Source organism: Sinocyclocheilus rhinocerous, unplaced genomic scaffold (genome assembly GCF_001515625.1).
Source record: "Sinocyclocheilus rhinocerous isolate Xijiao unplaced genomic scaffold, SAMN03320098_v1.1 scaffold422, whole genome shotgun sequence".
In the NCBI taxonomy this organism is placed as follows: domain Eukaryota; kingdom Metazoa; phylum Chordata; class Actinopteri; order Cypriniformes; family Cyprinidae; genus Sinocyclocheilus; species Sinocyclocheilus rhinocerous.
The window spans coordinates 369,391-385,845 of NW_015639767.1; the positions used below are offsets into that span (position 1 = coordinate 369,391).

Sequence of the window (16,455 nt, forward strand, 5' to 3'; positions counted from 1 at the left end):
ACACACACACACACACAAAAAGACACACAGACAAACAAACAAACAAACACACACACACACAAAAAGACGCACACAAACAAACAAACAAAAAACTGAAATACACACACAAACACACACACACACAGAGACAAACAAACACACACACACACACACACACACAAGACACACACACACACACACAAAAAGATGCACACAAACAAACACACACAAAAAGACGCACACAAACAAACAAACAAACAGACAAACACAAACAAACACAAGACACACAGACAAACACACACAAACAAACAAACAAACAAAAATACACACACAAACAGACACACACAGACAAAAGACACAAACAAACACACGACACACACACACAGACAAAAGACACACACACACACACACACCTCTCCTCTTCCCCGTCCTGCGTTCAGTGGGATTCGTCACACTGTTCTCGACTCTTGACTCTCCATGCTTCCTACTTTTGTGGGCACTTATTTCACAGAGGACGCTGTGCATTTCAAACAAAACGCTAAATGAGTTTCACTATTGTTTCCACAAAAGCACTGAAAGTCTAAGTGGTCATGAGAACTAGAGTCTAATCGCCAGAGATTGACCAAAAACAGCCCAAAAGGGCTCATTGTTTAGCTATTTATAACAGACAATAGAGACCTGGGAAATCACACGCTACAAACTCACTACATAGTGCTCACGTACACATTAGAAACATTACAATGAGTCCATAGATCAGCTAAGATGCATCTGTAACTGACAGATTTCAGGGCTGACACACACACATACACATTTCATATTAATAATTATTTAAATAAATAATTATTTAAATTAAATATTTTTATGTATTATAATTTATTTATTATTATAATGGTATATAATTACATGTAATTATAATTTTAAAAATCTGTTTCTTATTTTACATGAAGAAACATGTATTTTTAGCCATTTTATTTCCTTTTAGAAAATGGACATTTACACCAACAAATATATCTAGTTATCTGAGAAAAAAAAAAAACTGACAGTCTAATACACTGCAATGCATACAACATCTCTTTACATTGGCCAAAATGTGCAGTATCTCCGTGCATGACATACAGCAGACATACTGGAGAACAAGCAGCACAGAAGTATGCTTTTCCAAACATAGCCATTACTTATCAAACGTCCAGTGAGATCTACAGCTGCTAGGTCATTTTGCAAAGCACATCAACAAATTTCTCACTACATAGTGCTCACGTACACATTAGAAACATTACAATGAGTCCATAGATCAGCTAAGATGCATCTGTAACTGACAGATTTCAGGGCTGACAGCACAGGTGTGTGCTCAATACTTGTGCCCTGTGTGTGAGTTGTGACGTACCCATGAGGCATTGCAGCAAACGGCAGTGACAGCAGGTCGTGAGCTGCATCTGCTGGACCGCAACCAGGTTCAGATTGGATTGCTAGCATATCACTTACAGCACACTATGCAGTACATACACTATATGTTCAGTGAAATAGTACGTTACGCATTACATTTAATAAATTCTATTCTATTTGTAAACTATTTCTTCATTTACATATGCACATTTGTAATTATCTGTTGGAGGAGAAAGTAATCACGCCCTATTTAAAAGGAAATATAAATGCATTAAATACATGTTTTATACTTTATATAAAATTTATGTATAATAATAATTACATTTACATAACATGCATTTCTTATAAAAAACTGACAGTCTAATACACTGCAATGCATACAACATCTCTTTACATTGGCCAAAATGTGCAGTATCTCCGTGCATGACATACAGCAGACATACTGGAGAACAAGCAGCACAGAAGTATGCTTTTCCAAACATAGCCATTACTTATCAAACGTCCAGTGAGATCTACAGCTGCTAGGTCATTTTGCAAAGCACATCAACAAATTTCTGTGGCTTGTGCAGGGCGTTTGCACGCTTGGGAATGAGGTTTGTTTGTTCTCTGGGAGGTTCTTTCCCCATCACTGCGGAATGCATGAAATCCACAGGTTGTATAAAGCAAAATTCCTTCACGATTCCACACATTCCAGCCTCTCGCTAGCTAAGAAAAACACAACATGGCTCACATTTGACGGCCAACCAGCTGAGCATTCTGGGACACGTGAACGCGTGCGCTTCATCCCGAACCTCGGAATCCGCCGAGTCACACATTCCCAATACAGCAGCGGGCCGCACATTCCCTCGGCTTTTGTTATGAGCGTCTGTTTATGGTAAAACGTGCTGCAAATGGTTGGAATTGCTGCATGGAATTTCATATGGGGCTATTGTGCACGCACACATGCACGTCAACTCCTGGTCTTGGCTCATCCGGATCGGAATTAGTCTTGAATGTCGTCATGCTGAGCACCACATCCAGTCTGTCAGTATGATTTCCTGCTTCCTGCATATGAACTAACCGTGAGCTAATCCAGCCATTAGCAATTCACTGAATCTGAAGAATAACCCGTCATACGTCACCCTGAAACACACACACAAACGGACACGAAACTCTGACCGCAGGTGAACGAGGGCGGCTCAACCTCCAGAAATCTTCTTATCCTTTGTCATTGCAGTTCGGACACCGAGTGCCTCATCTTTACAGACACAAAGTCACATAAGGTTCTAAAATTAGCATGTTGCATGAAAACACTGCGTCACCTTGACCTGATGACTTAATCCTTTAAACCCAGAGAACTCGCCATTAGCTTATATAATTACCAACAACAGCAAAGTAGTCGTTACCGACAATCAAGTAAACGAAAATCAAGTTACCATTTAGGAAAAGTGCTTAAATCACAAACTTTTAAGCATTTTACTTTTAAGTAGACAAGTAATCCACACGACTCCAATCCCTCAATTAACGTCATGTGAATTCAAATCCATAATGCATAATAACACTTCCTCCACTGAAAAAAGTAATCTTGTCTGAATCAGGAGAGAAATCTGCACAGATCAAGCACTGCTTACAAGCCAAAACAGCTCTAAACAAATATGTTGGGTGGATTTTGATGTGAGAGACAACAGGGGATGGACTTTTCCCACTGGAGGAAGTGTTATTATGGACTCATATTTTGGCCAGAAGTGATGGTTTAATGTTAAAATATCTTAATGATGGATTTGTTTCTTACAAACCTGCAGCTTTTCACTTCTCAAGTCATTAACTGATGCACTGGGAGTGGTGTGGATTACTTGTGGATTATTGTGATGTTTTTATCAGCTGTTTGGACTCTCATTCTGACGGCACCCATTCACTGCAGAGCATCCATTGCTGAGCAAGTGATGCAATGCTACATTTCTCCAAATCTGTTCCCATGAAGAAACAAACTCATTTACATCAAATGTTGTATTTGTTAATATTATTTAATTAACTAACAAACAATGAACTGTAGTTTTTAATTAACTAGCAATAATTAATAAATACTGTAACACACATGCTCATTGTTAGTTAATGCATTAACTAATGGGAACTTATCGTTTATCAAATTTACTAAAAAAAAAAAAAAAAAAAAAAAAAAAAAAAGAAAAAAAAAAAAAAAAAAGCAAAAAAGCGAAGTAAAATGACATGCACAGGTTATTGTGCACACTACTGAGCCATGACTGAATCAGCAAATCTACTTTTGATGAACCAGTTCATTGAAATGACACAGTTACAGTACAATAAATAATGTATCATCCCTCAGGGAGAGAAAAATACTGCTCAAAAACAATGTCTTCAGTTTGTGCCCTGCTACGCTAGCTAGTCTGAGGAGAAGTGTAGCTAATAGTTAAATGAGTGAAAGAACAAAAAGAACAGGCGTGAGAATTGTCTATATTTACATTTATGCATTTGGCAGATGCTTTTATCCAAAGCAAATTACATTGCATTTAACACATATTTGATCAGCTCATGCATCAAACTCATGATCTTAGCATTGCAACAACGCAGATATTCACTTAAAGTCTTAAAGTCTCAATGGAAACGGATGGGTATAGCTGAGAACATGGCAGGTGCGCTGACTGCAGCAAACATTGTGCGAGAAAATATATAAATGTTTTCATAAAAATAAGCAGCAGCACAATTTTTTTTTCATTGATAATAATCAGAAATGTTTCTTGAGCAGCAAATCAGCATATTAGAATGATTTCTGAAGGATCATGTAACACTGAAGACTGGAGTAATGATGCTGAAAATTCAGCTTTGGTCACAGCAATAAATTACATTTTAACATATATTCACATAGAAAACAGTCATTTTAAATTGTAATAATATTTCACAATATTGCTGTTTTTATTGCATTTTGATCAATTAAATGCAGCCTTGGTGAGCAGAAGAGACTTCATTCAAAAACATAAAAAAATCTCAAGGAACTTTTGACCACTAATGGGAAGAAAAAGGCACAAAGAAAGTTTAGCAATAATAGATTTGAAGTGTATATGTAGATCTAAGTAATCATCACTGTTGCCACTTGACCACTTCTTGAATAAAACATGACGATTATGAAGAACAAAAGCACCTCTGCTCCTCCAGGCTCACAGATGCTTGCATGAGAAAGCAGCAGTGTTTCAGTAATAAAAAGGCCTGGGGTGTCGTTTTCATAATCTATAAACTGGCAGATGAATCAAGCAGCGTACATTCCACAGCTTCTTTAATCGCTTGCTTTATCATGGTACGTCACACACACACACACACACACAGTTCAGAGATGTGGAGGGGTTTCTCTGGTTTCTTTGGAAACTGAATCTAGTCTTAAACATCATAATTAGAACCCAGCTGTGTGCATCTGGTCGTGTCATATTTTATGATTTGGTTTATTATTATCAACTAGTTTATGGTCAGTTGTCTCACCTATCTGCAGCAGTACAGGCGTGACCAGCGCCGTCTCCATGGCGTAGCAGAACTCTCGTCCGAACATGACGGCGCCGTGCATGATCCACTGACGCAGCGGGATGCGGTCTATAGATCCCTCGCTGACCGACTCCTCCTGACTCTCCAAATCCCGCCCTCCAGCCCCACCCGCTCCATTAGCCCCGCCTCCTCCATCCCGTTTCTCCACAGGTGTCACCACGGCGGCCTGCATCTGCACTGCGTCGGCCTCGGCGTTCTGTGGGGCCATCGTCGCCGACATGCACTCGGAGCAGAGGTCACGTGCGGCTCCACACAAAAGAAGAAAAGAAAAGAAAAAAAATCTAGGAAAAATTAAGCCAACAGCAGCACACCTCTTCCCGTGGACGTCCTTCTGTCGAGGAAATCTGCCAATCGGACTCAAGGAGCGTAAAATATTCCAAAACGTGCTGTTTGATGAAGGCCGCTTGCAGGAGCTCTGGGACTGGCCGTGTCGGGTGATTTGGTTCGGACAGCTGGCAAGGATATGACTTTACCATGAGGTCACTCCTGCTGATGTGATGTGTGCGAGTGGGTATGTGTGTGTGTGTGTGTGTGTGTGTGTGAGAGAGTGTGTGTGTGGGTGTATGTGCATGTACTTGTGTATGTGTAAGTGTGTGTGTGTGTGTGTGTGTGTGTGTGTGTGTGGTGTAAGTGTGTTTACTGTCTACTGGAAACAGTAAAAATCCATATCAATTGCCATTCAGTTAATACCAGTTTCATGATTTGTATGGAGGAGGTGTTGTAGAGGGTGGAGGGCAGGCCGAGGGGTGAAGGGCAGGAGAAACCAGACGGAAAGCACCGGAGAATCCCCATGGAGCAACAGATCAATCTGAAAGACAGCGGGAGAGAGAGAGGGTGTTACTCACAAAAAACCTTCAGAAAAAAGGGTCTCACACAATATGCATTTAGTTTTATGCATTTACATTAATGCATGTAATTTTATGCATTTACATTAATGCATGTACTCTTATGCATTTACATAAATGCATATAATTTTATGGTTTTACATGTACTGTTATGCATTTACATTAATGCATGTAATTTTATGCGTTAACAAGTACTTTTATCCAAAGTGACTTACATTGCATTGAAGGTATATATTTGATCAGTTTATGCAATCCCTGGGAATCAAACCCATAACCTTGGCGTTTCTAGCATCAAAAATGTTAAATCACTACAGTTAAATGCATTGCTAATGCCATTTCGTGTTATCTTGAAGCACATCTCTGGAACATTCCTCAGTTTTTGGGTTTTAATTTAAGTACATAATCTGAGGTTCTTGAGTTCGACTCCAAACAAACAGCAGAATTAAAATATTTGGTGGGATTATACCTGGGGCTTTCAGAGATTAGCGGCTGTAAATATTGCACGGTTCAGGAAGAGATGGAAATTCACGCTAAACCCCCGAAACATTAAAGCGTGTGCAAACAAGCTCTGCGGTGGCACTTCCGAAACTTCTTAACATGACTGAGATGTGAAATGAATCTGTGTGTGGTCTTGAGGGGTCTGTAAAACCCAACACAATGGCCTTCGCTCGGGGTTCAAACCGGACTAACAGAGCTGACATTGTCTCTGTGTGGCCGAGTCTGCTGATTATACATGCTGCTATTTACAGATTATGAAACGAGGCAAAAGATTAAAGGAAACAAGCATTTCCTGAATGCCACAACAAAAACAAACTGAGTAAAACTGGACAACAATCAATCAGGCCGAGCGTCGATAAGTGCCGCCGAGGTTTCCCTCCTAAAGCAGCATTATCAGAGCTGGGATTGGTTATTGTTCCAGCAGGCCGTCTTGAGCTACTGGAGGCTTGTTTATCATGCGAGACTCTGACTGGACACAAAAGCTATCAGGTTAAAGCTCTATTCAGCGTAGTAAGGAAGTGAGGGAGATTTCAATATTACATTTAGAACAGCTGACTAGTATTCCCATGTGTGACCTCTGGGTCACAGGGGTGACGGTCTGATCTGGCAGCTGATTGGTTATCTAATCCTGACTGGATCATCAGCCAGCGAGTCAACGGGACACACAGGCTCGCCTCCAAAATCTACTGAACTGCTTACGTAGACAGCGATTAAAGGAATCATATGCAGCAAGCAGCATAATTATAGAAGTAATTGAATAGATATTTATCTTAGTTTACCGGAGTAAACTTAGTAAACCAAATTCAAAAGCAGCACTGCATATATTCTTCATGGAAAAAAGAACTAACAAAGGTTCGTACACACACACACACACACACAGAGCGAGCATCCTCATCTGCCTCTTCACAGTGATGAATCATCTCTCTCCATCATGTCTGCTGATGCTCAAAGTGCATTTGATCAAACGCTGCAAATGACAGCATTATAAATCAGCTCAGAGATCATCAACCTTGACGTTCACTGTCTACAGAGGCAGCTATGGAAGCTTGTTTCCGCCACTGTGAAGGGTCAATTACCTTTATTTTTTTTATTCAAAGACCCGACAAGCCATGCCGCTCTCACTCCACACATAATGTTCTCACGCAGTGAAAAATACATTGCGGAGCAAAGAGGATACTTACGACACACCGACAGAGCAGTTACTTCTGGTCTGAGATTTCAAATTGTAATTTTTTTAAGAAAATCAAACAATAAATAGCGTTTTGTGGCTCTTTAATTTGTCGTGACAGATCGCTCTAGCGCCTCAGTTCAAGCGGCATGTGAACGATCATCTTTTCATATTTACTTCATATCAAATGAACATCAGGAGGTGTCTTGTTTCAACTGCGGAAAGACGTCAAAATACACAATTTTTCAAGATCAAGTCCACTGACGTTAATCTACTCTCCTGTCTGGTTTGTTTGTCGGACACAAATGGCAGATTCTGCGTTATGATTGGTCAGATCACCTGTCAATCAAGCTCCTGGCGAAGGGTCAATTGCGATTTTTCCCCCCCCCCTCGGATTTCTTTTCTCACAACTACACATTTAAATCTCACAATTCTGACTTTTTTTCCTTACAATTGTCAGTTTATCTCACAAACTAGACTTTTCTTCTAAGAATTGCAAGTTTGTATCTCACAATTCAGACCTTTTTCTCTGAATTCTGAATTTACATATCGCAATTCTTTCCTCACAATTGCAAGCTTATATTTCACAACTCAGGCTCTTCTTCTAAGAATTGCAATTGTACTTCTCATATTCTGCATTTGTTTCATATAACTGACTTTTTCTTTAAACATTTAATAAAAAATAAAAAAGGTAATTATGACTTTTTCTTCACAATTCTGACTTCTTTTTCCTCTCACAATTTTGAGTTCATGTGTCACAGTTTTTTCTTCTACGAATTGCAAGTTGATATCTTGAAATTCTGCATTTAGGCCTACTTTTTAACTTACAATTCTGACTTTTTTCTGGCAAATCCGAGGGGGAAAAAGTCAGAATTGCAAGAAAAAAGTCAGAATTTTAAGATAAAAAGGCAGAATTGTGAGATAAAAAAAGTTGCAATTAACTTTATTTTTATTTTTTTTACAAGCTTCCATAGGCATCTAATGGAACATGCTAAATTTTAGTGGCTCATCTGGAATGCTAAACCAAAAACTTTAGATATACAAAGACGGTGCACTTCTATTACTTCTGAATGGGAGAAAGTAGGCCTGGGCAATAAAACGGTATCGGTATTTATCGACGGTACACCTTCATCGATAACGATAGAAAAAATGTTCGATATAGCACACGATATAGGCACGTGCTATGAGTGACGCAGACAGCACACACAAACACATGCTGAAATGAGTGCTGTGCCTGCCTGTGATGAGGAGATTGTGAATAAAGAATGAATATTAGTCGAATTTAAAATAAAAAATGAAATTGCATTTGAATGCAAAAACGTTGCAATCGAATGTTACGTGTGCGTCCGGATTGGCGCACGAGATGCGTTTATAATGATGTAAGTGACATTGTCGCATTTTAATGTCTTGTTAGTCTAGCCCACGAGATGCGCGCTGCTGCGTTATGCATTTAAAATATTAGAGAAATATAGTAGCTCAATAATTAGGTTAAAATCGAAACCAAGCCATTCACACAGAACGCATATTCAGCACATTTTTTAGACAGACAAATATGACTGTTGCACTCGAGTCTCACACAAGAGATGTAGCCATGCAAAGTTAAAAAAAGTTTAAACTTTTAGAAAACGTCGCAAATTTGTGAAGGTTTATTCCATTTCACTGCATCTCTTGTGTTTTTAAATGCAATCTGTGTGAATGGCGCTCTTTGTATTAAGCAATGCATGATGCTGTTTTGTTCATAACTGTTTATGCAATTTACAAAATTATATTTGATTTATACATGTTAATTTAGATGTTCGGCACGTTTTTTTATAGACAGTTGTCATTTCATTGCACTGAATAAACAATTTAATGCGCTGCATTATTTTGCTCATTGCGCCCTCCTGTGGCCTCGGGAGACAAGACAAAAGTTTCTTTAAGACTTATTTAATCTGCATATAAAACATAAGGAGATATTTGTTTAAATTTTATTTTGTGTTTGACTTTTAAATATTTGTCTTAATAAATTGAGTAAATTAAAAATACAGTGGTTAATTATTTTTTTTTAATTCTATTGCTCTTTGTTTTAAAAAGGGTTATAAAAATGTCAATAATTATCGATACCGAACGATATGAAACATTATATGTGTTGTATGAAAGGAGAGAAGGTTAGCACTCCCCTTGACAAGGATGGAAGAGGTCCTAGTGACCTTCAACACACATATGGTTAAGGCATTGCCACCTACTTCGTGGCATCTCTAACCAAGTTTTTTTTGTGGTTTTGTCTCAATATTACATACAGTGCATGATTCATATCACAGCTCAAAACCCCACAGCATTCTCGCAGTGTTTAAACAATTATCGATATAAGACGAAAGAAACAATTGTAACATTCTATAAGATTTCATTATGAAGATTCTATATTCGTGAGGCTATATCCGCCTGGGACCCAGGCATAGACTTTTGTCCTCTCCAGTGCAGCAGGCGTGCTTGGAATATGGAAAAGCTTACATTCAGCAGATAGAAATATTGCATTATATTGATTTTGTCAGGAAAAAAGATTATCTGAGCACTGTTGTGTAAGTCGTGGCTTTACTTTACTCTGACATTACATCCCTCCCACATCCCTCTGATCAGCATGTGGTACATTATATTACTATCATTAAACATCTTTTTGGAAAATTAAACAGTTTCTTACAAACTTATGTGATTTGATAAAATACATAATGAAATATAATCGTATATGGGTAACGGAGAAAGTACAATTAGCTTCAAGCTACACATGACAATTAATGAGATTAATACAACACTTACTTGAAATGTCACTATCAATCACTATTGAGTGTTTGTAATAACTTCCGACTGCGATCCAATGTGGATTTTGGTCAAATGATGCAGAAATATGTTGTTAGTAATAGGGCTGCACGATAAATCGCATGCGATATTTAATTTTGTGAAAGCCCGCACGTGATGGAGATTTACCGCTGATTACAGAATGGCTTTACTGACAAGATGCGCGTTAAATATCGCATGCGATTTATCGTGCAGCCCTAGTTAGTAACATTCTAGAAGAATTTTATGTGGAAGATACACAGTTACAGCTTCTGTGGGGCGTGAAGAAAAAGTTATGTAACTAGTAGTGTAACTAATTATTGTTGCCAGAAAGTAATAAATAACAATATTACTTTTGAAAGGAGTAACTAGTAATGAGTAATATATTACATTCTTTGAGTAACTAGCCCAACACTGTTCATCACACATTAAAGAGCTGCAAAACGCCATTTATTGTTTGAATTTCTTTAAAAAATTACTAAATTAGAAAGCTGAGACTTCGTTTCATACCAAAAGTAAGTATTTAACTTGTGGCCAAAACAAGGTCACATAAATGTTATTTGGCAGGTCACTAGGATTTCTAAAAGATCACTTTATACCAACAGAATGTTGTGAAAAGTAATATGAGCACTACGCATACCACACAGCTTGTGTTACAAGGTAAACATCATCCTCTTTCATGTGAGCGATGTCCTCATTGCACACTTACATGAGGGGGAGAGGTGTTGAGATGCCTCTTAAAGTTCAAGGTTACAAACTATTTTAGTTCCAGACTAGGTTTAGCTTGATGCTGCATCCAATTTTAACCCGTTTATTCCCAACACATGAGGCCTGGGATCACATGACGCTCCTGCGTTTCAAACATGAGAAGCACACGCCTCATTTCCTCACAGTTCAGTCAGCAATTAACGATCGATCGCTCAGACTCATTAGCAGCGCATTAGCCAGACACACCACAGCACTTCAGCATGACTGACATCACAAAATTACGGTGATAATACCTTGGGGCAACTTTGAGCAATTTTGCTGGGCAACTTTTTTGAGCAATGTTGGCACTTTCCCCATTGAGAATGGGCAACAAATTTCTGGATAATTTAGATCGGTCGTGGGCCCTGTGTCTCACCTGGTTGCCCGTTGACGGCAACATTGCCCAGCAACATTGGTCAAAAAGTTGCCCCGTGTATCATCACCTTTATGCAAGACAAAAAAGAGAGTGAAAGAAAGATCTAGTCTGAAGCTTGACTGGCCTCCAATGAGTCCAAAATGCCCATGAGGGACAGTTTGAGTTGAGCTGAGCTCTTTAATGTTTAAGGGTCATAGACTTTTGTATTCTCAGCTAGCCAACATTTCACTTGTGGCACAAAATCTAGCATATATTTATTTTATTTATTTATTGATTAGCAAAATGTTATTTATGTCCATTCCATATTAAATTTATAATCGTTAAAATAAATAAATAAATAAAAGCAACAAAAACAATATATACAAAACATTATTTTATTTACTTTATTTATATTAACTTTATTTTTGCATTTATTTTCATGCCATATTAATGTTACAATCAGTAAAAATACAAAATAAGAAATTAAAACAACAACAGTGACAATAGATTTAATTTTGAATTTTGTTACGTTATTTTTTCTTTTGTATTTATTTCCATGCCATATTAAAATAATAAAAGTAACAATACATTTTAGATACATGCATAACTATTAATATATATTAATTAATAGTTAGAATTAATAATTATAAAAATTATTAATAATTATAATAATTAATTGATGTCATTTTATGTTCTTATTTATGCAAGTCTTTTATTCATTTTTTAATTAATTTCTTCCACAGCAGTCTATTCTGGGTTGGCTGGAGAGAGACTGAAAAAAAACACTGCTTCTGTAAAATTAAAAATCACACTTGTTCTTGAAAATAATTATGAAAAATAAGTGGAACTTTGACAAACTGGAAATATTAAAATATTATGCTAAGAACTTTGGAGGAAAAAAAGTCTGTTTCACTTTGCTTAGAGAGAAAGTGACCAGCCACTGATTTGTTTTTTTTAATTAAAAAAAAAAAAAATTATGCATCATTTAGGAGCAGGAGGAGCACAATAATAGGCTTTTACAGAAATAATACGGCATGGAAGTCTTTACTAACATTTGCACAGGAAAAAAAAAGATTGTAAGTTTGTTCATTTTTACAGTAAATGAATTAAAGGTTAAGTGTGCAGTTTTATGCTTTCTCTTTAAATGATGAACTTTGAGTATGTAAAGCAGATTTTAAAGGCATTCCTATGCAGAGAGCATGTCTTTCACATGTGAATGCGAGAGAGGCGAGTGAAAACAAGGACATGGGGAGCGAGAGGGAGAATAAGAGAGGTCAGGTAACGCTAACCTGCTGCTGGTGGATGAAATAACAGACACAGATAAGAGGACAGATTGTTCAGTTCACCACAAAAACACAAGGCTGCAGGTGGCAAATCCCTACAGAGCTCTGATTTTCTACCCAACAAAACACAAACAACACTGATTGTTTACAGTAACAAAACATAAAATACCAGCATGGATGTGAGAATGAGGTTGATATAGCGCTGAAGACCAGATGCTTCAATGTACCTGGAGAATGCGATGTGTTAGCATTACCATTTAGGGCTGCACGATACTGGGAATTTTTTCTTCTTCTGCAATCTATATTGCAATATGAGAAAATATAAAATTGTCACTAAAGAATTAACCAGTCTAGAATGATTGTTTTGTTTTGTTTTCTGAAGATTTTTTTGTGCAAACCATTATTTAGGGGTGAATGATTTGAAAACGTTTCACAGGAAACAACTTTCTTTGTTCAACTTAATCTTTCAATAGCTGTAAAGTAAACAGAATTTTAAAAAGTAATAATAATAAGAATAATAATAATAATTATTATTATTATTATTATTATTATAACAACAACAACAACCATAATAATAATAATAATAATAACAAAAACTACTTTTTCTACTTGAGGCCATTCACACTATTTATAATACATGAAATTACCATAAATAAAAAAATAAAATTTGTAAAATTAATAAATGATAATACTAATATTTATATCTTAATTTCTTCATTTTCAAACGTTAAAACAATCTAGCTTTTATTTAAGCAGTTTGCTGGCAAATAAAAATATGCAATGCATTTTGCTCTGAAACCTGCAGCGCGTACATTGTTTTAATGAAATCGCAGCCTTTGCAATTTGATAAACGCACTATATCACAATATTGACTATATACACAGTATATCTATCTATCTGTATGCATGTATGCATGTATGTATGCATGCATGCATGTATATGCAGCCCTATTCCCATTCATTTCAATGGGACAATCCAGGAATATTGCTTTGTATTGTCACTTACAGCATTCAGATCAAATTGCTGCATAATACAGGTGACAGTGTTATACCAATTATCAAAAAGAAAGTATTAGTATGCATTCTCTGTTATCAGTGCATCCCTATCTGGCATCCTGTCACTAACCCCAGGCACATATAAATGCAACATTGCACGGCTGACCCAAATTACACTGGCTAGGTTTCATGGGTCAAGCTGACAGCAGTCAAGGTATCGGGTTTAAATTTGTACGTGCCGGGATGAAACTCCCTCCCCCAGCCGGCCTATATCCATCCACTGATCTTGCAGGAACCGAATACACATCACTGCAGAGAAACTGGGGATATTTGGGTCAGTTTACTAATCAAAGGCTCACAAGGTACACATGGAGATCGGGTCACTATGATTAATGGCTGGATTCAGGTGACGCTCGGATTACAACTTTGTCTAGTGATCCAAATTTCCACAAAACACAATTCAGACATCCCACTGTGAAATATTTTGGCTATATCTGCAGGCCATGTTTCCACCTGTAAGCATGCATCTCATAACTAAGGTCAGACATAACAAACACATGCACACTGTTGCTGTTGGCAGGATGATTTACTGTCGTCATTATGAGAGCTGAAGTATTTGAGCATTTGGACTCACGAGCACCAAGTATGTGTAAATCACACCACAGCGCCAGGAGACCATAAAGAACATCATGTTCAGATACTGAAAACAAACGGGCTTTTGGACAGGGAGCATTACTTTGGCTGTTTGTGCCGATTAGTGCTGTTTGCCAAAGCTGTGATCAAACCCATAACACTAATTATTAAACCCACTCATCCTGCAGCATTTGAGCATTTCACCTCAAGATTTGAGAGGTTTGCTGTCACTGTAAGTAATTAGACACGAGAGCACGAAGCAGCCACTCAAAACACCTTAGCAACCACCTAGTAACTGCATGGCAATGCGTTTCACCCTGAAGACCTTAGCAACCACCTAGTAACTGCATGGCAATGCGTTTCACCCTGAAGACCTTAGCAACCACCTAGTAACGCCATAGACAGAGCAAATGTCTCTCATTGTAAAAAAAGTGCATATCTGATTGTATTCTGATTTAAAATGACTGACTGTCCACACTGTGTATTGCAACTGTTCAGATCTGATTAGTATGTCTGTGGCACTTTTACGTTTTACTGAATATTTGCATTGGTTTCTATGGCAACGACATTGCGTTGGTATGCCTATGCTAAAAATAATAATAACAACAGCAATACAGTTTGCAAAACAGATGTTGTCTTACAACATGACAGCATGTTGCCGTCGCACTGGATTATATTACGCTTTATGAGGCAGCAGCAGAAACGTAAGCTGGAATACGCAGCTTTTTTTCCGTGCTGCTGGCTGCGCCGGTCTCAAAACTCAAAGAGGTGTATAGACCAGCGCTATACACATCTGACGTGTTTACATGACCGGCCAGACTGAAACAGATTTCCAGAAATGCGATTTGATTAGGATTTCAAACCACATACGAATGTAGCTTTAAATGGATTTGTAAAAATTGGATTTCATGTGATTTTTTGCTGTTCACACTTGCTAAATATGATCGGATTCCAATCAGATATGCACAAAAATCGGATTTGGACTGACAGTCTGAACAAGGCATACTTGCCTCCATGACTTCACTACGGCTATATTCACACTGCAGGGAAATGTGGCCCAAATCCGATTTGTTGTTTTGCTCATACAATATGTGACTCGGATAGTTTTTCATGACGGTGTGGACCGGACAAACCACATGGAATCTTACCTTTTTGATTCTGATTTGGGTTACTTTCATACGTGGATCTAAATCGGATTCAGGTCAGATGTTTTGCAATGCGACCTCGGTCTGATCGGGATTCATTTTGTAAACAACTTTTACATCACTCTAGATCAACATTTGTCATTATTCCGCGCTGACGGGAGTCACTCCAAAGATTTTAGTAGCCTAAAAGTGAAAACCAATTGATTTCTATGACACTAGACAGCATTCATAAAAAAAAAAACTTCATTTTCCAAGCAAAAGTATCTAAACATAAAAGTCCACTGAAGAGCCTTGAAACACGTTATTCTATGTGTTGACGTAATTTCAACTGAAACAGGAAGACAGGGCGGGACATATTAAGCAGCTCCACCTCTTTTTTTAACCATTTAAACCCAGCGGGACACCTCTCGCATTAAAAAATGCATAATCAAATTACTAAACTTCCCCTGAATGGAATAACACAAAATAATTTTAAAGCTTAGAATCTCTTTTAATGAATGTAATTTGATCAACTCTTAACGAGCGCCGAGCAGTCCCTCTAAACCGGAGTGTACCGCAGGCAGGACGCCCCCCCCTCCGGGAAAATATTACTAATGATATTTTTCAAACCACTGCCTTGATCAACAACAAATGGATATCATTTGAAAGCTTAGAATCTGAGCTTTACAATGCATGTAGCCGCTTTGATTAACTCCAAAGTAGTGCGGAGTTATTTGTGGATAAATAGAAAAAAATGTTTTTTGTGCCATGTACTCTAATATGTCAATAACATCATACAGCTCAGATAGTCATGTGTCATATGTCATTTGAAAGGTCTCATCGAGTAGAATAAAACAAGTATAATTGTTTGGGGCTTTGACTAAACTTGAGTGAGGCATTACTTCAAATTCAAAACAACAATTTCAAAACTGTAAAGGGCTAAGAGAAAGGCTACCTTGGTTCCAAATGCTGTAACTTTTGATTACTTAATGATATCACCACAAAATTTAAATCACATACAGCACCATTTAATCACAACATGAGAATATTCAAATGCAAAGATTTCCCCCCCTAAAAATGCAGAAAGATTTCTATGATTTCTATCA

At 37.6% G+C, this 16,455-nt stretch overlaps 1 protein-coding gene across 4 annotated transcripts in view; it reads right to left on the minus strand.

Annotated features, from left to right (window-relative positions):
• The window catches only part of slc45a4a (solute carrier family 45 member 4a), a 62,834-nt gene that overhangs the window by 22,313 nt on the left and 24,066 nt on the right, over positions 1-16,455 (minus strand). For all 4 annotated transcript variants that reach the window (XM_016567415.1, XM_016567414.1, XM_016567416.1 and 1 more), the window contains one exon: positions 4,831-5,698. In XM_016567415.1, coding sequence (XP_016422901.1) covers positions 4,831-5,110 — 280 coding nt within the window. In that variant the 5' untranslated portion in view covers positions 5,111-5,698. The remainder of the gene's footprint in view (positions 1-4,830; positions 5,699-16,455) is intronic.